Source organism: Cavia porcellus, unplaced genomic scaffold (genome assembly GCF_034190915.1).
Source record: "Cavia porcellus strain 051 isolate PalLab524CR breed Dunkin Hartley unplaced genomic scaffold, mCavPor4.1 scaffold_15, whole genome shotgun sequence".
Lineage (NCBI taxonomy): Eukaryota > Metazoa > Chordata > Mammalia > Rodentia > Caviidae > Cavia > Cavia porcellus.
This window is the reverse complement of record NW_026947498.1, coordinates 57,773,724-57,796,777: the sequence shown is the minus strand read 5'-3', so window position 1 is coordinate 57,796,777 and position 23,054 is coordinate 57,773,724. Positions and strand designations below refer to the sequence as shown.

Sequence of the window (23,054 nt, the reverse complement as noted above, 5' to 3'; positions counted from 1 at the left end):
TTTTTTAACTTCTTCCTTTCCTATCTTTATTCTTTTTATTTCTCTCTCTTGTCTGATTGCCCTGGCTAGTGTTTCCAGAACTATATAGAATAAGAGTGGTGATAGTGGACATTGTTGTCTTGTTCCTCATTTTAAAGTGAAAGCTTTCAGTTTTTTCCATTTAGTATAATGTTGGCTGTTGGTTTGTCATAGATGGCCTTTATAAGATTGAGGTAGACACCCTGTATTCTGAGTTTCTGAAGGGTTTTTGTCATGAACATGTGTTGGACTTTATCAAAAGCTTTTCTGCATCTATTGAAATGATCATGTGATTTTTGCTTTTGCTCTGTTGATGTGGTGTATTACATTTATTGATTTGCATATGCTAAACCATCCCTGCATTCCTGGAATGAATCCCACTTGGTCATGATGTATAATCTTCTTGATGATTTGCTGCATTTTATTTGCCAGTATTTTATTGAGAATCTTTGCATCAATGTTTATTAGTGAGATTGGCCTATAGTTCTCCTTTTTGGTTGGGTCCTTCTCTGGTTTTGGTACAAGAGGAATACTTGCCTCCAGGAATGATTTAGGGAGGACTGCTTCCTTTTCAATTTCATTGAAGAGTTTAAGGAGTTAAGGAGTTTATTAGCATCAATTGTTCTATAAATTTCTTAGAGAATTCAGCCATGAATCCATCAGGACCTGGGCTTTTCTTTGTTGGTAAGTTTTTAATTATGTTTTCAACTTCAATAGCTGGTATTGGGTTATTGCTATATCTTCTTGGTTGAGCTTTGGTAGTTTATATGTTTCTAGAAATCTTTCCATTTCCTCTGTGTTTTCCACACTATGTGAGTAGAGATTTTCAAAGTAGATATTCCTTATCTTTTGAATTTCAGTGGGATCTGTAGTGATTTCCCCTTTTCAGTCCTTATTGCATGAATTTGGGCTTCTTTCTTTTTCTTTTAGCTAGAGGTTTGCCAACTTTGTTTCTTCTCTCAAGAAACCAGCTTTTTGATTCATTAATTCTTTGTATATTATTTTTAGTTTCAATTGTGTTGACTTCTGCTCTAATCTTTACAATTTCCTCTCTTCTATGAGCTTTGGATTTAACTTGCTCTTCTTTTTCTAGAAGCATGAGATGAAGCATTAGGTTGTTTATTTGTGCTTGTTCTGTTTTCTTGATATGACAATTTATTGCTATGTATTTCCCTCTTAAGACCACTTTCATGGCATCCCATAGATTACAATATGTTGTTTCTGCATTTTCATTGAATTGTAGGTATTGCTTTATTTCTTCTTTAATTTAATCTGTAGCTCATTGGTTGTTCAAAAGGTTGTTATTTAATTTCCATGTATTTATGCAGGGTTTGCAATTTCTTTTGCTGTTAATTTCCAATTTCAGTGTGCTATGGTCAGATATTATGCATGGGATAATTCAATACCTTCGCAGTTACTTATGGGATAATATATGGTCTATTTTGGAGAATGTCCCATGTACAGCTGAGAAGAACGTGTATTTTGAGGTGGTTGCATGGAACACTCTAACTTCTACTAAGTCCAATTGCTCACAGGTATGATTCAGTTCCATTGTTTCTTTGCTAACTTTTTGTCTGATGTGATCTATATCTTTGTGACAATGGGGTGTTAAGGTCCCCTGTAATAATTGTGCTCTTGTGTATTTGATTTTCATTCCATTAGTATGTGTCTTATAAAGTTGGGTACTCCTCTATTTGGTGCATATATATTTAGAATTGTTAGTGCTTCCTCTTGAATTTTTCGATTAATGAGTATGTAGTGACCTTCTTTATCTCTTTTAGTCATATTAGGTTTGAAGTTCACATTGTCTGCAAATAGAATAGTTTTCTCTGCTTATTCTTGTTTCCTCTTGCACGGAATATTGTTTTCCATCCTTTGACTTCTAATCTATGAGTTTCCTTTTGGGTCGAATGTATTTCTTGTATACAGCATATTATGGGATCATGTTTTTTGATCCATTTTGTCAGGCTATTTCTTTTGATAGGCGAATTGAGGCCATTTACATTTATGGATATCACTGATATGTACTGTCTCAATTTTGTCATGTTATGTTCCAGTTGTTTGCTTTCTGCTTTTGTGCCTTGTTTAATTGCTTGTCCTACCTGGTAGTTACTTTCTGTTGTTATTCTGGAGACTGTGGTCATTTTTATCTCTATCTAGTATGTCTTTTAACACTCTTTCTAGGGTTGGTTTGGTGGATGTGACTTTCTTCAGTTGTTCTTTGTCATGGAAGTATCTTGTTTCTCCATTAAATTTGAATGGAAGTTTTTGTGGGTACATCAGTCTGGGTTGAAAGTTGTTTTCTTTCAGGGCTTGAAATATCACACTCCCATCTTGACTTGCATATTTTTGCTGAAAAGTCTGCTGTGATTCTAATGGGCTTTCCTTGATATGTGTGTTGTGTCTTTTCTCTAACAGTTTTTAGTATTCTGCTTTTATGCTGTCTGAGCATGTCTGAGATCTTATTATTACATATCTAGGTGTAGATTTATGTTGGTTGTGACTGTTTGGCATTCTATATGCCTGACTTATCTGCATATCAGATTTTTTTCCCCATGTTTGGGAAATTTTCTGCTATTACTTCTGTGGATAATTTCATTATGTCATTTGCATTGACTCCTGCAACTTCACTGATGCCTATTAATCTTTTATTTATTTATTTATTTTTTTGGTGCTGGGGATCTAACTCATGACCTCGTACTTGCTAGGCTTGTGCTTACCCCACTGAGCTAAATCCCCAGCCAATGCCTATTAATCTTATATTGTTGCTCTTGGCATCATCTTGAAGCTGCTGTATTGTCACTTCATGCTGCTTTGTTATTTTTAAAAGTTCCATCCTTTCATAATCACTAATTGCAGCCCTGTCCTCAAGTCTGAAATCCTATCCTCAGCTTCATTTAAATGGTGTTTCCAGCTTTGAATAGAACTTTTTGTTTCTTGGATGTCTCTTTGAGTTTGTTTCATGAATTCTGCCTTGTTTCCTGTATTGTTCATTTAAGGTTGCAATCAGTTTCCCATGTTGCTGTGCTTTTTTCTCTATTTCTTCTTTAGCTGTGCTCAGTAACTTCTTTACCAAGGTTTTTATTTCTATCTTTACATGGAGAGTAGTTCTATTTGATTTCCTCCATAGCCTCATGGAGTTGTTTTTTTTTATTTCACTAGCTAGCTTTACAGAGATTTCTGGTGTGTTATTTTGAAGTCCTCTATTTCAATGTTCCTGTACTTGCTCCTGGTGGACTAGATGTTTGAGATTCCACTTTGCTTTTTTGTTTTGCCATTTTCCCTTCTTGAGTTAATATTTGGTCTTTCAATCCCAGTAGTATCAACTGTTGGTAGTGTGTATCTTGGGGTGCTAATGGAGGTTGATGTTTATCTGATTGCTGAGTCCCTCAATGAATAGGTGGGCAGTCACCTGACTTCCCACTGCAGGACCTGTTGGGTGAGTCCTATATTCTTCCTGGGCTGACAAGCCTAGTAGTATTGATGTAGGTCAACTTTTAATTCCTGCTATTACTTTATCTTCAGGTTATTCCATGTCACCAAATCTGCCTGTCTATAGTGTTTGTGTTGGCTGAGGCTCTACTGTGTCTCTATTGTGTGCCTGTGTGTCTCATAAGCCCTTTTGATTTTCTCCAAGTTGGAGGAGTGCTTACTGGCACACTCTTCACTCTGCCTGATGTTCTCTGTGTGCAGGAAGGAGTCACCCACACTCTTGTCAGACTCACCAAGGTCTTACAGTTAGTTGGAGGGGGCTTTACTCTTGGCCCCATTTACTCATTGTATGCCTCTATCTTAGGGGCATATTCCCTACACTGACTGGAGCCTGCTGAGATCTTCTGTTTGGGTGAGGCAGTTACTGAATCTCCCTGCAAGCTAGCACAGTTAATCCACTGTAGTCCAAGGTTCTGGGAGAAAGGGTGGGAGCTGATCAACAGCAGTATTAGCTCCAAGAGGTTGGGAGTGTCCCTAAGGGGCCAGCAGATGTCCTGGGTCCAGGTGTCCACTGAGTGCGGGCCAAGGTCCCAGGGCAATGTGGCATTCCTCAGTGGCTACTGGAGTCCTGCAGGAAGTGCTCAGCTGCGCAGGCCAAGGTCTAAGGGCAGCATGTGTTCCCTGGGACCAGTGCCAGTTGCACAGAGAGGTAGTAGTGACACGGACCATGATCCCAGGGCAGCGTGGTGTTCCTCAGTGGCAGCTGGAGTCATGCAGGAAGCGCGCGGCTGCCTGTATTTTCCAAAGTGTGTCAGCTGTTACATTCACAGGGATCTATGAGTTTTGTAAGAGTTTTAAAATCTGTGTTATTATTTTGCTGACAGCCTAAAAATTAATGTAATCAGATTCAATATCATTAAAACTAAAACTGTGCTATAATGATGTTTCAAATCTTCTTTATGGTGTCTTTGTAATGTATTATTCTCTTGTAATCATTCTGTTTACCAATTTTAGAGGCTTACTATACATATTGGTTAATAGCCAGCTCCCAGCAGATTGGCTTACTTTAAAGTTAAAATGACACAATTCTTTCATATTCATTGTCATACTAACATTGATTTTTATTTACCTGTTATAAGGTAAAATTGTTAATTTCCATTTAAAAGATATGTGTGACTATAATTTTAGTTTTAAAAATTAACTTTAATTTTAGATTTTAAAAACAAATGACACAGCATGCAGAATGATGTTGCAGCCTAAGCATAAAATAACCAAGGTGGAGAAACCATGTAAACAACAGATTCATAACAAGGGACAGGGAAGTTAAATTATGTAGCTGTAGAAGTGAATTTGGCAGTATTTAAATAGAAAAAAATAGAAAATTTAGTCATCATACAGGACATGATAGGCAACTTAATTGACCAACATGACTACCTTTACTCTTTGAAATTTTTAATTGACAATTTAAGAATACCAGTGTTATACTTTAGAATGTCCTAGTAAATTGTTCTTTCAAAATAATAGATCACTATTTTATTCCTGTTCTGTACATTTTTAAATTAGAAAGTTTCTCATGAAAAAGACAGACTTATGGCTTCCCAAAATACTTTGAGTTTATAAGCATGCCAACGCAGGTCCTGCCTCCCACTATGGTGCTAACAGAGCTGAGCAGTGACTATTTCTTATGTAAAGTCTATTTCTCTCATGCACGCTTTCTACTTATATTTTATAAGCATTAGATTTTGTGTCTCCTGATCTGAAGCAACCCTACGTTTCCCCCAGAATATAGTAATACAGGTTCTGGTGAAAAGGGCTTATATCTTTACAGATTTTTTTGCATATTTATGAGTAGGAGGTTCTGGTGGGTGTGATTCCTCTGTGGGACACCATCACATTCTATTTTCTCTCTAATCATGGTTTAGTAGATTTTTATTTGAAGTCAAAATTAACCTTTAGGAGCTAGTCTCTGTGATTAATCCACTGCACTCGTAGTCTGGAACCTTTCCTAGTTAGAAGAACGCTTTGTGTTCTTTTCTTTCCTCAGACCTCCCTCAGTCACCAGCATAATGCCTGCCTCTCATCCTGTGTTTCTCTATTTATTACTTGTTATTCATTTTACCTCATTAATATTTAAAGATCATTGCAGTTGTTCACTGAAAAGGCCAACACTTACCACCAACCATGTAAAGGTGAGCGCGGACAAAATTTCTGAGGAGATATTTTGAAAGCATGGTATTTCCAAAGTCTGATTTATCTCTATTTCTATTGTATAGTTGTTTCTCCATTCATCCTGTATAACTATAAGAAAATATAAGGGGGAAAATACATGAATTTTTGAGAGTGTTTTTTATTGAGAGACAAAATCAGTTCTAGTATGAAAAGTCATCTATTTTCAAGGTATGGATTTGAAGTAAAGAGATAGATTCCCCATATCATCATCATTATATGAATGGCAGTATCGAGATCCAAGAAGCACAGAGTTCCGATGTACATGTACCCTCTGCATATACCACATACAGAATCACATGGTGCGTTCTGGTGTGGTACATTTGCTAAAACCAGTGGACTTTGATTTACTTATCATTATCACCTAAAGTCCATAGTAAACTATGTCATTAGGGTTCACTCTTAACCTTGTCCAATTCTTGGATTGGGACAAATGTATATGCCAGGTACTGACCGCTATGTTATCATACAGAATAATTCCATTTCCCTTAAAACTCTCCACCCTGTATCTATTCAATTTCCTTAATTCCTGCCAACTACTGATCTTTATACTGACTTCATATCTAATTACCTTCTTAGAGATTATAAACATTTCATCAACACAGAAATAATAGAGAAAAATGTATAGGAAAGTCTGAGGAAGTATGATGAATTCCTTTTAGTTTATTACGAGAAAAACATCCATATTATCTCCTTTGGGGAATTTGTATAAATACATATACTTTGGTGACTAAAATATAGCACCAAAAGAAAATTTATAAACCAAAAAATCTTATTCCAGTAACCAAAAATCTTATTTTAATACCTGTATAAGCCCCTCTCTGTCTATACATATATATTTGAAACATGAGGCTAGAGAACAAAACATTCCTACAAGAAAAGCACATTATCAAGAAATGAACACAAAATAATGAAAACTATAATGTATTTATTAAAAAATAAACTAAAAGAAATAAAGAAAATGATATAAACTTTGCAAAACCAATGCCAATCCCATAATTTAGAAAAAGAGAAACCTGTCCCTTCTTGTTAAAGTCATATAGCTTTAATAGTATTTCTAAATGGAGTAAATTGTATGCCATCATCATAATTTCTTGGCATGTTTCATACCACTATTAATACTATTTAATTTTATTCTAAGAATTATTTGTCTTACTTAAATTTACTTTAAGCAGACACTGATCTAGGTGCTAATCCCTGTGAAGATATGAGTGTTCTCAAATGTTCCTAAAACAAATAAATGCAAATCTTATCTATTAAAAGAAATTTTAAAAATAGAAATTAAACTATAGAATAAAATTTAAACTAATAAATTAGTAGCTAATTTTAAGTAAAAGAAAAAAAAGAACGAAAGATTTCAAAGAAAATGGTGTGTAAAGAAGATAAAAATACAGTGAAAAGCATTGCAGGAAAAACCAAAAAGAAAATATGTATTAAAACCTTATACTGAAAACTAAGAAAACAGATCCAGAATGGATATTAAGCATATCCTTATTGAAATTACTGAGTAAAGTCAATTATGCAGACATTCAGAAGGTTATTAGCTTTTTGATAGCAATTTTATGTCAGAAAATAGTGGAGTAGCATAGTTAATTTACTCTAGGAAAGAAAATGTGAGCCAAAATCTTTAAAGTTAGTACAATTATACTTTTAAAATGAAGAGTACAGAAGAATGTAAGGATCACCTAGGAACTTGGAAATACTGTTTCCATGGGTAGTTTCTGAGGATTCTCTAGTAGAATATACTTCAGACTGAACAAGCATTTACATAAAGACCAGTGTAAGTGTTGCAGTTATTATAAGGACTAGTAATTACTATTTATTTACAATAAAGATCAGATATAACTATCAAAAACAGAGGTTAAGATTAAAGGACTTCAGGTTATGGGAGAAGAGATAGGGGGAAAAAAACAAGTAACAAGCTAGACAAATGTGCTAAAAACAAGTACTTCACAGTCCTGAAAACTGACCAAAGGGAACAGCAAATTAAAAAACATTTCATCTTGAAAAATCTCAGGTTCATGCTAACATCAATTGGAGAAATTTTTATGCCTATAATCTTGTACTCTGAATAACTACTTTAAAGATAACAATATGCAATGTATTAATTATTGTTTTTCTCATATCACCTTGTTTTGAAATTTTGTTTTACCTTTTTTCCATAAAATAAAAAAGAGAAACCTCTAAAGCTTCAGTAAGGGCTGGGGATTTAGCTCAATGGTCTAAGTGCCTACCTGGCAAGAGCAAGCCTTGAGTTGGATCCCTGGTACCAAAAAAAGCTTCAGTAAATAAACATCATCAGCCTTTTTTGCTTTAGTGCTTTTATTCCTTTATTACCATAGTCATTTAAAAAATGTAGTTTTACCATCATTCATCTGGCTGCAAAACATAACAGCTTGCCTTACAAAAACAACAGACGCTTCTTGAATGGATACAATAGGACGTTCACCTTAGATGCTAATAACTTCATTTTGAACTTCCTGGCCTCCTGGGATGGGAGAGAATCAATTTTTGTTTTTTCTAGATTTCTTGATCTATGGTACTCTGTGTATAGAAGCACAAAATAGGATATCACAACAGCAGACCAGGTAGATATTTAACACGAAGATCTGGGAAATTAGAGTCATGGAATGGCTAAGTTCTCCACACATTCTGGAATGCTGAGAAAAATAATCATGTGAAGAAGACCCTATAGAGCCCAGGCAAAAAGAAAATTGCAAAAGACAATAGGTAAAATACTATTTCTGGTAGCATAAAGAAAAATTAAGCATCTAGGAATTAAATTCACCAAGGAATTTAAAAATATTTATAAAGAAACTAGAGAAAAAAAATTCCTGAAAAAGGAGATTGAAGGGGGCATCAGAAAATAGAAAAATGTCCCCAGCTCTTGGCAGAACCAATATTGTCAAAATGGCCAAATTTCCAAAACTGTCATACAGACTCAATGCAGTCTCAATCAAAATATCATCAGCATACTTTATATAGAAAAAACAACTTTATAATTCATATGGAATTTTTCTATTCATATATTTTTGTTTTTATTTTCATTTTTTTTGTTTTGGCTCTTTAAATTTTTGTCTTTTTTGTTGTTTTGCTTTTTCTCCTATTTTACCTACTTTTATTTACTTTCTTTTTTCTTTAATAGGACTTTATTTTAAATTCTCTCCATCTCAACTTTTTCTTTCTTTTTTCTTCAAATATTATTTCCATTTTTCTCTTTCCCTATGCTCTAACTTTATTAAAGTTATTAATATTATTTTTAAGCTCCATTAATTTTTAGCTGTTTAGTTTAATCCATGCTATTATTGCTGGTTTATTTTCTATTGTTAATACTGATGTAGCCACTGTTTTTATGACATCTTTCTTGTATGCCAATAACTAGTTTGTCCTTGTGTCTGTATTACTATTGCAGGTCTTTTTGTATCATTAAGGGCAGCTTTTAGTTGCTGTTTTTAACTGGCTATTATAGAATATTAATATCTGATTTGTATCTATGGTCTGTATTACTATTGCTAAATTGTATTGTTGATGGAGGCATAGTTGTTGAAATTATTTGGTTGTTATTGTATTTCAATATCTGATTTGTTTTGTGTATTGACAGTGTCGCTGATTTTTCTGAGTGGCGTCAGGGATTGTGTATCCAGAAACAGACGGCACCAGAGAACTCACAAATAAAAGCACAAAGAGGTATTCTTTCCAATAGATGCACACATCTCATTACAGAAACATGAGAAGGATGAAAAACAAGTTAACATAACTCCTTTGGTATTACTGAATTCATCAATAACTGAATGTAAATATCCAAATCAATGAAATGCCAAATAATTCAAATGACTGATCTATAAAATGATGAATGACTTTGAAAAGGACACAAAAGACAGTTGAATTAATTAAGGCAAACAGTACAGGAGATGAAGGAACAATACAACAAAGAAATAGAAATTCTGAAGGAAAAGCAAACAGAAATTCTAGTCATAAAAAGCACAATAAGTCAACTCAAACATTTGGTGGAAAACCTCATTAGTAAACATGATCAAGCAAAATATAGGAACGGAAGGCTTGACAAGTTGGAAGAATTGTTTCAAACAGACACTAAGAGGGAAAAAATCTCAGCAATTGTGAACAAAACGTCCAAGATTTGTGGGACACAGAAGACTAATCATAAATTCTTGGTGTAGAAGAAGGTACCAAGGTTCACACCAATGGCATGAGAAAAGTATTTAATGAATTTAACAGAAAACTTCTCAAATCTTGGGAATGATACAGAAATTCAGGTACAAGAATCACTCAGAGCCCCAAAAGGGGCAATCAAAAATCATATTCCCATATCACATTGTAGTTAACAGAGCAAAGCTATGGAACAAGGAGAGGATATTGAAAATAGGAAGTGAGAACCATCAAGTCACTTATATAGGCAAACCTATCAGAATAATTTCAGGTGACTTTGTAGAAACACAAAAGGCCAGAAGGGAATGGAATGATATATTTCAATACCCAGACCAAACAACCCCGAACATTACTATATACCCAGCGAAGCTGTCATTCAAAATTGACAAAGAAAGAAATTCATGACCACTATGACAGCAATGCTGCACATACTTAAAGAAATCTTACAAACAGAAGAAGATAAGCTACTGAAAAGAAGAAAAGAATCAAACATGAGAAAAACAAAATGGTGAGAATGAATACATGCCTTTTAATAATAACTCTTAATGTAAATTAAATTCTATTAGAATGCATGAACAGTAAGATTGAATTAAGAGCAAGACCTAGCTCTTTGTAGTGAAAATCACCCATATCATTAACAAAGACATACACAGACTGAAAATGAAAGAATGAAAAAACATTCACGTGAAACTCAAAAGTAAGCAAGAGTAACAATACTCCTATGACAAGCAGACTTCAAGACAAAATCAGCCAGATGAGACAACAAAGGCTACTGCATTGTGGTAAAAGGAACAATTCAGCAAAAAGATTGTACAGATATTTGCACTCAACATTACTGTGCTTAATTTCATCAAACCAACACTAGCTAACATAAAGTTCTCAATGTGATAATAGTGAGGGACTTAAATACTACACCTTTATCAATAGATGGGTTATCTGCACAAGAAACAAGTAGAGAAAACTCAGAGTTAAACTATGCTGTAGATCAACAGATGTCTATAGAACATTCCATTAAAATCTACAGAATACACATTTTCATAGAATGTTCTTTGAAGTAGAGAATATTTTGGACCATAAAGCGATTTTACATTAACAAATATAAAAAATTTAAATATTTTTACCTTACCAGATGAATAAGAATGCAATTAGAAATTAATAGGAAGAAAAATCACAGAAATTATACAAACATATGGTGATTGAATAATTCACTTTTAAATAATGTTATGGAGGGCCGGGTATTTAGCTCAGTGGCATAAGCACCTGTCTTGTGAGTTCAATCCCCAGTTTCCACCCCCCCCCAAACAGACATTATGGGTCATATCTAGATGTACCCTGCAAATCCTCATGCACTCATAAGTAGGGTTTTTTAGAGCTGGGCGGATCTAGGGTGTATGGTACTGGGATTAGAAGTGTGTGCTATTAACTTAGTACACTGAGTGGCTTGGCATAGTTTCCCAACAAAGAAAAGCCCAGCATCAGATGGACTCACTACTGAATTCTACGAGACCCTTACATTGGCACTCCCAGCAATGCTTCTCAAAATACTCAATGAAATAGGAAGAGAAGACATGCTGCCAAACTCATTGTATGAGGTCAGCACCACCCTAACATCAAAACTGCACCAGGACACATGAAAGCACCAGAAAAACATGTATTAATATCCATGAAAAACATAGTTGCAAAATTTCTTCATAAAATACTTGAAAACCAAATGCAACAACACATTAAAAAGATCACATATCATGATTGAGTTGGTTTCTTTACATGGATGTAAGGATGATTCAACATATAATAATAAATAATAAATGCACTGCACACTAGAAATACAATCAAGGTTTAAAAGTGCATGATTATCTCAACTGACAAAAATAAAGCCTTGGAAAAAATAAAAAAATCCCTTCATGATAAAAGACTTGAAGAAACTGGGCAGAATAATTCATTTCGCAATGGAGAAACTCATATATGTCGAATCTGACAAACCCACAGACAATATCGTTCTGAATGGGGAAATCCTGAAAGGCAAAGATGTCTGCTTCCCCATTCCTGTTTAAGATAATTCTTGAAATTTTAGGTAGAGCATCAGCAAGTGAAAGCAAAGCAAGGGATACAAATAGGAAATGGGAAAATTATCCTTTTTGTGCTTGATATATTTAGATAAACCTGAAGATTCCACCAAAAGACTTTTGAGCTGACAAAGAAATTAAGCAAAGTAGCTGGGTGTGATATCAGCAATACAAAACTCAATATCATTTCAACACATCAATAATGGAGTAGTTGTGAAAGAAATTAAGAAATCCATTCTATTCACAGTAACTTCAGAATAATAAAATACCCAGCGATAAATCTAAGTAAAGAAGTGAATGACCTCTAAAATGAAATTTCCAAACTGTGAAAAAATACCCTGGAGATGGAGGAACATGCCACATTCATGGATTGGCAGAATGAACTGCTGTAATATGGTCATATTACAAAAAGCACACTGCCAAAAGCAATTTAATTTCACCACCAAAACACCAATAATGTTCAGAAAAATATAAAAACCATAATATTCATATAGAAACAGAAACACACAGAATAGCCAAAGCAATACCAAGCAAGAAGAGCAAGGCTAAAGATGTCACAATGTCCAATTTCATGTGATACTACAAAGCCATAGTAACAAAAATAGTATGATACTGGCATGATAATAGACATGTAGACTAATGGAACAGAAGACACAGAAACAGACCTATGTAATTACAGTCATCCAGTCCTGTACCAAAGAGTCAAATATACTCTGGAGAAAAGACAGCTTCTTTAAAAAATGATGCTAGGAAAAAAATGGGTATCTACTGTAGAAGACTGAAACTAAATCCCTATCTCTTACCCTGGATAAAAATCACTTCAAAGTGGATCAAAAACTTAGATATGTTACTTAAACTTTGAAACTGCTAAAAGAAGACTTAGGGAAAACAATTGAAATCATAGGCAAAGATAAAGACTTCTTGAATAGCACTGCAATAACACAGAAAATAATAGCAGGAATCAATAAATAGGGCTACATTGAATTAAAAAGATATGTGCAGCAAAAGAAATAATAAACAGAGAAGAGAGATAGCTGCCACAATGGGAGAGAATCCTTTCCAGCTACTCTTCCAACAGAGGATTCATACAGTGAATATATATAAGACTCAAAACTTAGCAACAAAAAAATCAAAGTCCAATCAATAAATACTAAAAAAAACTGAACAGAGACTTCTCGAAAGACTACAAATGGTTCACAACTACATGAAAAGTATTCAGTATTCTTACCCACTACAGGCATGCAAATTAAAAATAGACTGAGAACTTACCTCAGTCAGAATGAATATTATTAAGGACATACACAATTAAAAAAAACATGTATGTACATAAATGCTGATGAGGATGCAGATAAAACTGCTAAGGGGAATGTAAATTAGTGTAGTCACTATAGAAATCAGTATGAAGTTTCCTCCAATAACTAAAACTATAGAAATGCCATGTGATCTAGGTCTATACTCCTTGGTACAATCCAAAGAAATCAAAGCCAGCATTTTGCAGAGATCCCTGCACACTCATGCATATTACAGCACAATATGCAATGGCCAAGATACAGACCAAGCCTAAATGCTCACAAACATATGAACAGATAAAGAAAATGTGAAATGCTGTCATTTGCAAGAAAATGAATAGATCTGAAGATTATCATGTTCAGAAAAATCAACCAGACTCAGAAAGACAAATATTGCATGTTTTCCCTAACATGTGGAATACAAAAAAGACGACAGGAAAGTAGACAGAAGACTAACACTAGACAGGAGTGAGGGAAGAAGGAGAAGATACTAGGATGGGTAATAAGGTATAATAAAATCAAAATACATTATACACATTAACTCACATCTTTTAAAAACCATGAAATTAGTGAGTGGGTAGGTGGGGTTTGGGAGTTAATGGGCTGTGCAAATGGTAATGTGTTATGTTCATATATAAGCTGCCAAAATGAAGCTCATTTGTCTGTATAATTAATATACACTAATAAAAATGTGGGAAAAATTAGAGAAATACAAAAAGAACCTGTGTAAGTGTTTAAAAAAAGAGACAGAAAATTTCCATGAAATCTGGAAATGGGAAATCATTTCTAAACTGTGACTGAAATCAGTATCTTTACTGATTTAGTCCTCAGAACCAGCTTTAGTCCTCAGAACCAAAACATTAAAAACAGAAAATTAAAAATCAGAATCAATAAATGAGAAAAGTGATTGTGCTTTATAAGAGAAAGAATTTTTCTGCACTGGAAACAACATTGTGAAGCAAGAATAAATGACAAACTGCAGAAAATATTTGCAACTTACGTCAAAAAGGTTAGTAGCATTTATATATGGGACATTTTCAGCATAATAAGGATAAAGATTATGATGAACTCATTAATATGTTTAAATTTATATGAATTCAGATACTTAGCATCAAGCACTTAAGGACGCCTTCTAAAAATGTTAGTGAATCAAATAATTTTAAAAAGTAATAAGTAAAGAAAAAGAATTAAGTATGTATTCTATTTTTCTTGCCTCTAGTTTTTTGTGTGTGCAGTCCTGAAGATCAAACCCAGGGCTGCATGCATGCCTATTTTGCTATTTTTACACAAAGTTACATCTAGTAAGCAATAAGAGTGATGAAAGGAAGTTAATCTTTATAGATACTTTAATAAATTAATAATTGTAGAATTAGAATATTAGAATACACTATTTGGCAAATCATAATGATTTAATATATCTAGGTAATAATCATCAGTGGTTGTAATTATCACATGACCAGAAATTATGTGCCTCTGAAGTACTCTTGCCAGAATACAAAACATTAAAACAAAAACTTTGATATAATCACTTAGTAATACTCTCAATAAAGCAAATGATCATGGTGATATATAAGAATATAAGAACAAAATCCCAGCTTTCAATAGAGCTGTAAGACAAAGTCATCAAATTTGTTCAACAAAGACACTGTAAAGGAAAACAAAAATGGGGGGGGAGCCTTTAGATCAATATGTATTTATCAAATACTCATAATCTATCAAATTTATTTGGACCATATTTTAAAAAGTATATAGAAGGGGAGGCTAGTAAGATACTTGATGATATTAAGGATTTACTAATTTTATAGTTCTGGAAAGGTATTATGATTGTTTTCTTGCAGCATCCTTGTATTTTAAAGATTGATGCCCAAATGAAATATCTTTAATATCTTCAGTGGAAAGATGGCAACTGATAAGGAATTAAATAAAATGAGGCTGTATATGTGATGACAATTATGTCGATGGTCAGTGCAAAGATGCTCACTAAAATTTTGCAATCTGAAGCATGATAGGGATTCAGTAGCACTAGAACTAAAGAAATGTAGATTAGAACACTCCAAGGCTTAACTCTGTGAGCTATGTTTCTCAGAATAATTCAAAAGCTCGTCTTGTAGGAAGAAACCCTGTAAAGTGAAAATGAAACAGAAGCAAATGCCAAGCTGTTTATTATATTTCAATTCTTGTTTGTAGCCTTGGCTCACTAAGATACAAACAGGGACAAAATACTGTGCAAAGAGAACAAATTCCTTCTCAGCTAAACCTTCAGGGAACATGAAAAGAGGATTTTGACACATACTGTTTCATCACCAGACAAGGAAGAATGACTCAGATGACAAGAGAAAAGAAACAGGTAGAGGTAATTAACCTAGCCACTTCTAGTGCTTAAGCTTTTCACATGTAGATTCTTATATATAGCTTCAATTTGCATCTGTTTATACACTTCCTAAGTGTTTGCACTTCATGAGTTTTTTATTTACCCAATTAGTGTGGAAGCTGGAACATCTCAAATGAAAAGAGAGAGATGATCAAGAGAGGATGACCAAATTTGCTCTTTAAGAGAGGAAGTGACAGAAGGTCAAAAAAATACAAGGGAGCGAGAGGCTGTGCCCTTGTGGGACTGGTTAGGGCTGCTAGTTGGCTGGTCTTTCCTCTGAGTTAAGGGCCTGAGTTAAGGTTTATTCTAACTCATCATGTAGAGATTTTAACCCAAATTGTCTGGCTTCATGGTGGTCGGCATGGCAGAGGGGCATCATGGAGGCAAAGGTCCTCCAGGAAGGACATCCAGCAAGCAGAGAGAAAAGAGAGGAGCCATGAAAGAGTCATATTCTTCAGGCCACTACCTTAACGACCCCCTTTCCCTGCCAGACCACACCTCTCAACAGCAAATCAGCTATGACACCCCTGAAATCCAATCCTCTTTCACAAACTCCCATTCTGACCAGATGAGGCACTGGGGGGAAATCCAGATATAAACCATAACACTTTTTAAAATTTGCTCTTTAAGTTTTGGTTCCTTTGCACCCAAATACACAATACAAGAACAATTTCCCTAACTCAGAGGTCATTGTGTTTCATCTGATAGGTGCTATCTGTGGCAAAGTTCCAATAAGATCCAAAATTTTCCAAATACGGAGGGTATAGCTATGCTCTGACTTTCTAAGCATTTATAGTGTTTAGTAGTTGTATGTTTAACTTCTTCATGTTGGCCTTTATTGTAAGAAATGTGCTTTCATTAAAGACCATGCCACTGCGATGTCTGGGTATTGTCTCTTTTCCATTGCTGTCTTCATTCTCCCCATTACACATCCTATTTTCTACAGAGTATTTCCTCCGTGCAATACTTTCTCAACAGAGTACAGATTAAGTCCTCAGATATACTATACTGCAGCTGACTGGCATAAGCAGCAGGTATAAAATCCGGGTGTGTAAAGTCAAGATCAAAGAGGACTTGCACTAAAGTATGGCACATATTCTGTCAGGTTCCAAGTTAGACCAGTATAAAACAGAGAGAGGTGGGCTCATCTTTAATAAGACTTGAAGACCAGATCTCACTCAGTATTGATATTATTACTTGTAATAAAAGCTATCATTTGCCAAGTTCTTACGTTTTGGCAGGGACTATGCCTAGAGCTTTACACAGATGATCTCCTTTGATTCTCAGAATGATGGTACCCATTAAAGAGGAATGATAATTGTATACATTTGTTATGTAAGCAAACAAAAGCTTAGAGATGTGTAATAACTTGGCAATAATGATATACATAGTAAATGATAGTCAATGTTCAAATCTAGGTTTCATAGCTTCAAAGTGTGTATAATTAAATGACTCTACATGGATCTTTGGTTTCTCTTTATTTCAACTTTACCCCACCTACTATCCTCCACTGAACTTAAGTGTTTTTAGGGGGCTGGGGGAAGAGCTCATTTTGTAGAAAACAGAAAGGGACTAGGGCGTCCTAAGGCTTCCAATATCACAGCTAAGAGGTAAGGGAGGTAATAAATCTGTACCTGTTACTTGTCCCAGATAGTGCCATACCTTTTTTTTAGCATGGAGTTCATGTGCTTTCACTGTGTGTGTGTGTGTGTGTGTGTGTGTGTGTGTGTGTGTGTGTATTATTAGGTCACTTTGTCCCTGAGTTTAAAACTTTCTGTTTCCAGTGCATTTTCCATTTGTTGACTTTTATTTTCATTCTTTCTATTGGTAGAAATGGAAATCATTTACGTTAGGACCAGGAAATTTAGGGCAAATATTATTATTGCTGTTCTCCAAAGGGACTCAAATAATGTAGATGAAAGGTCCCAACTCAAATCATTTCTATTAAAAAAGCCACTAGGATTTAAATCTAGGATTTATGCTTTCCAATGCAAGCCCTGGAAGCATGCATGATATGAAAACGACCTGTCCAGTAGTCTTCTTGCCCCTTTCACTTGCTCTCTGCTAAATATTCAGTGTTGATTTCACAGACTCATTCACAAACCAGTCCACTTCCTTTGTCTTCCAGCTCAGTAACTGACATCACAATGTGGGCAAAGCTGCCAGAAACCTAGATGCTACCTTCAGTTTTTCTCTCCATGCTCTTAATACTCTTGTCCTATTTTCATCCTGTGACAAAGTTACATCTATATTATGCCCCTTACATAAAATATGTAATTTTCTTTCACAGTGCTCTTTCAGTACCACTCTTTATCCTCTGAACTACTGGGATATTCTCCTAACTTGTTCCCATTTTTCTTTTTGTCTACTTTTATACCATTCTCACCCTGAAGCCATTAGCATAACTTTGTAAGAAATGCTGTCATGCTATAAATGTCATGTCTTCCTTTTGTGGCAAATACTTCAATGTCTTTTCACAGTTCTCAGATAAACATCAAAGACTTGAACATGACAGACAAGGTCCCTACTATATCTCTAACCTCGTCCATTGATCTCTCCTCCGTAAACCCACTTACATTATCTCATTTCCTTTAACCCTGCAAAGCTCTTCATAGACCTGTTTCCTTTCTCTGGATTACTCACAAAACCTAGCTGTTCCTAAATTATCTACTTACTCTTCAGACGTCAATCCACATGTTTCTTTCTTAAGGACAGTTTCCTTGACAACTACTAAATGCTCTTTCACACAACCGTTGTAGTCCTTAATATATTAACACTTTGAATTTTACACCTATTGGATTCACTTCTATATCCTGTACAAGATGACAACAGCTTGAGCACAGAACTGGTGCAGAACATATATTTATTGGATGAATGAGAGCAGAAGCTAGGAGTTTCCCTCCATCCACCAGCGATGCTCACCTGGTACCTGAATGACATTGTAGGTTCTAGTACGGATGCCATCTGGAAAAAGAGTAAAGCTACACTTGTACTTTCCAGTGAGTGATGAAGAGATATTCCTTAAGTGCAGGATCCACTTTGTCACATTCCAAGGAGTTTGTAGGAAAGTCACCAGGGACTCACAGGGACTCATGTTGGCACAGTAGAAGCCATGTTGGTCATGATAAATGGCAATCAGGTCCATCTTGTCAGTGACCTTGGACCATTGGGTCTGTACCAACTGGCTTTTCTTCTGTAATTGGCATGTCAGGTCAACATCAGAGCCAGGTAGAGCATAAATGTTTTCACTTTCATCGGATATGTCTTCCCATATTCCTAGAGAGGGAATATATGAGCATTAGTTTGCATAATTCGTAAGGGGTGACTCTTAACCTTGGTCACTTCGATAAGAGAACAACTGAGGAGATCTTTTCCTGCTTCACAGACTTTTGTGTAGTGCAAAGAGAAAAATATAAGACTGAGCAGATGATAAAGTATTACTTAGGAAAAATCCAAAGAAACTGTTGTTATCTGAACATTTCTCTCTTTGTCTGTTAGAATTTCCAAAAAAAATAGTTTAGGATTTATGACTACCTGTAAACAAAATTATACCTATTTTGAAAACCAAAGAGCATGAGAAAATATTCTCATATTTAATTAATTGTTTTTTCTAGGTTGTAAATCAATAGTTTTATATAACACATAAATGACATAACTAATATATGAATAGCATGTTTTTAGAATATGTGTCTTATAAGAAGCTTATATGCACATTCTCTGTTTAATCCCCACATACTTTCCTGATAAACAGTGATTCTGTTAAGCATCTTCATCAGAGAGAAAACTGAAGCCTAGAGGAGGTGTTTGCTCAGTCACATCTCCAGTGAAAGAACACAAACTTGGTTGCCCTGGGTCTAGGTTCTTTCTATAGTCTTCATAATCTCCAAAATGCCTCCCAAACTTTGCCTTTTTCAGTAGGGTAAGAATATAGACATCCCCTAGAGTAGGATGGAAAAGACCTTCACCTTCCACATAATGTAGTCTTTGGAGGGGAGAAGAGAGGAGGCCTCTGGAAAGCTTGTACACAGCATCATCTCTAATTAACACTCTGAACTACTGGGCACGGACGATTTCCTCTTCCACCATCAACCTGGCCAAATGGTACAGAGCACTTGAAACGTTTGACATGTATTTGGTAATGTTGGCCTCAATTTGGAATTGTTTGGAATACTGTTACAAAAATGATATAGTGACAAGTCCCCACAGAAATTCACAATGAAAAAAATAAAAAGATGACAAGCTACTGAAAAGGCCCTCAAAGGTATTTGACAAGTAGGAACTATTATACTTTTGTGGAAACAAAGAGTTCTGGTATACAGCAGTAAGAGTAACTTTCTATGAGCTGTTCTTTAATAATATACCTATTGCATTATATTCCAACTTCTCCTTTGATTTAGAAATTCTGTGAATCTTTATAGCTGTACCTGAAAAGCACAGTGAATCCTTAACACACTGAGGCTCACTATAACACCTCATACAATGGAATTCAGAACTAATATTTTTCCATTTTTAAATGGGTTCATTAGGTTCTGATTCCCACTGTTTGCTAGGGACTCTCCTTTGTCTCCTAAAGCCATATCTACATACAGCCGAGTATAATTCAACAAATATTCACCATCCCCTCAAAAAGACTAATATCTGGAGGAGAAATACTTGCTATATCCAAAAGAAAAAGCAAGCTTGAGAGAGGAAGAAAAGACTGAACAAGGAGCTCTGAGCCCGGATGTAGGCTTTGTGATGCTTTTTAGTTTTGTGGGATTGTTTTGACTGCTGTTCATTTCCAAGAAGCAGCTTCCTGAGTAGTCCCAACATTCACGTGAGAGGGAAACAGGTGAAAGACCTCTGAGAAGCAGCACAAATCACACAGTCCTTTCTCTTTTGTTTAACGTTCATTAGTAATCTCTGATAGCTGGCATCTAAATACATAACTGAAAACTTTCGTAACTATTTGCCCTTTAGGGATCAAATTTAATAGGAATCAGGAGGCATGTCAAATGAACATAATCCCAGAAAGCAAGTGATCTGACAAGAACAGACAATTAGAGGTCTTACCCCTGACAAACTGTATCTGGATGATGGAGCAGACAGCATAATATGTCCATTTTTTCTCCATTGTTGCCTGAAGAGCTTACACCAGCATTTCCGTAATGATCACAAAAGTCAATAGATGTCTATAACCAAGCAAGCTCCTCCTCCCCTATTTGCACTCAAATCCCCAAATCTACCACAGGCCTGGGTCTGTGTGCTTTGCGGTGAGTCTTCAGGAAATGCAGCATAGGCAGGAAGGTAGTGTGGTTTAAGGCTAAGTGTAACCTTCAACAGAACAATGCTGAAACTGTTCTCTGAAATCTTGTGTATCACCTTCTTTGGAAGACTTTTCTGAATCTAAAGGTTCTCTCCTTTAGGATCCATTTGTCAGTCAAGAAAGCTCTTTCTAAGATCCAAATAAGGAAAGCATGCAGACAAGTTGCCAATATACTTTTTACACTTCTTTTCCCAAAAGCACAAAGTTATTTAAGAAATGTGAACTTTATGTCTTTCATAATAGTTTTCTGTTCAATCTTAGGAAGTATTTATAGGTAAATGGATGCAACTTGAGACTATACTCATAAGTGAAATAAATTAGATTCCCACGTGTAAACATTGCATTGTCTCCTTAGTATAAAAACTGAGAGTAAATAAGATTGAAAATGCACAACAGATATTGTGAAAGTGATAAGGAAAGAAAGCGTTCAAAAGGAAAGAACAATTGGGATAGGAAAAGGAGAAGAGAAAGAAGACAAAAGACTATACACATGTATGTATTTTCAAGATAGATAACTATACTAATAATCTCTGTTACTTCATCAAAAACAACAGTTTGGCCTTTCATCGTTTTGATTGTTTGATCATTTTTATGCCTATATTTTGTAATCTGAACAACTACTTTGAAGATAACACTATACAATATATTAATCATTGTTAGTAATCTATTAATTTGGTTTGAAATTGTGTCATTATTTTTATTCCTTTTTCATTAAACATATTTTATTTCCAGACTATGTGCAGCATGAAACAACAATGTAGAAGCATATGCAATTTTGATACAATCTGAACATTTGCAAGGAGCAGTCATTCAGTTTTACGAATTTTACCATCTTTTCTCTTGCAAGGCAGCCCATATTTTCTGAAATGGATGCAGTGAGTGCTCCTTGTCACATGTGTCTGGGAGAAGAGGGAGGGCCAATGAGAAAGCCTGTCACCTGGACTGCTGGGGGCCTTTTTGCTGATTAATCCAAAGCCAAAGGGTTTTCTACCTCCCCCACCTAGCAGGCTTATTCCACTCATTCAGCTACTTCCCTTTAGAGGATCACAGTAATCTCATTGAAGGAACTCCTGTAAAAATGTCTGGTATAATGAAAAGACATGATAGAAATTCCTTACCTTTCTGGTTGTCCCAACTTGGGATAAAATAGGCAATCTTTATTTTTTAACATTAGGTAAATATGCATTAGGCTGAGGATCTACAGTGAAAATTTAATGAAAAAGAGTAATAATACATGCCATAAGGAAGATCAATGAACTATACAGTGGCACAAGCCTTTTTACAGAAATTTTTGCAAGATCAAACACAAATGAGAAGGATGAATTATCTACAATTATTTCTGAGGTTCAATGGAGACAATTGTGCAAGCTGCTATCATTTAAGTATGTAAGGATTTAGGACAATACAGGTGATGTAAAGCCAAAAAGAATCACCCTTCCTATTCAGAGATTAGAATTTAGCTAGAAGAGATATTTCTGTGTGATGAGTCAAGGCCTACCATCTTTCTGGATGTCTAGACTGACACCTAGACCAGTGCTACCATGACTTGCTATGACAGCATCCCTTTCACTACTCAGTTAATGTTTGTTGTCTTCAAAAGCCAGAAGATGGAGTTACTTATTTCTTAGTCCATGTTCTCCCAAGCCTTCTATTTGCCACCCAGCTTCCTACAAATTTTACTTGGGATGTGGAGTCAGGTGACGCTGAGAGTGATTTTTTCTAGGAAGCATTTGAATGTTCAGTCCTAGGATGACGTAACTGCTCTGAGCACCCCCACCACTTTCTTTTCCCCCTGGAAATTGCAGTAAATCAAAATGATGAAACATGGCAAAAAACCAGAAGATGTTCTGAAGATCCTCATCTGTAGGGCAGTGCATCCAGTGGATTAGGATATTTTACAACCCGGAAAAGGGACTCTTCCTAGTTCAATCCAATTGTGCTAAGAGGTGTTTACTAACTAGAAAACCAATGAAAATCAGGCTCACTGAATTCTCTTAGAACACTGCCCTTCGAGTATTTGGATGTCTCCTATCTCCAACTGTATTAAAGTGAAGCAATGCTTTAAAAATCTCATAGAAGGAAAGGTTGTCATTTATTTTCGTGAGCTACAAACACACTTTTAATAGAACCCTTGCCTCTCACTGGGTTTGGATTGTTGCAAGTGTTTAGTGGCTCCTGGGCAA

The 23,054-nt window shown here is 35.3% G+C and overlaps 1 protein-coding gene across 10 annotated transcripts in view; it reads right to left on the bottom strand.

Annotated features, from left to right (window-relative positions):
• Cd96 (CD96 molecule) overlaps positions 1-20,755 on the bottom strand; it is an 82,437-nt gene extending 61,682 nt beyond the window's left edge. For all 10 annotated transcript variants that reach the window (XM_003469196.4, XM_013151697.3, XM_063224922.1 and 7 more), the window contains exons 1-3: positions 20,619-20,755; positions 18,489-18,842; positions 5,624-5,748 (exon numbers count right to left, since the gene is read on the bottom strand). In XM_003469196.4, the coding sequence (XP_003469244.1) occupies positions 5,624-5,748; positions 18,489-18,842; positions 20,619-20,679 (540 nt within the window). In that variant the 5' untranslated portion in view covers positions 20,680-20,755. The remainder of the gene's footprint in view (positions 1-5,623; positions 5,749-18,488; positions 18,843-20,618) is intronic.
• Between the last annotated feature and the right edge of the window lie 2,299 nt (positions 20,756-23,054).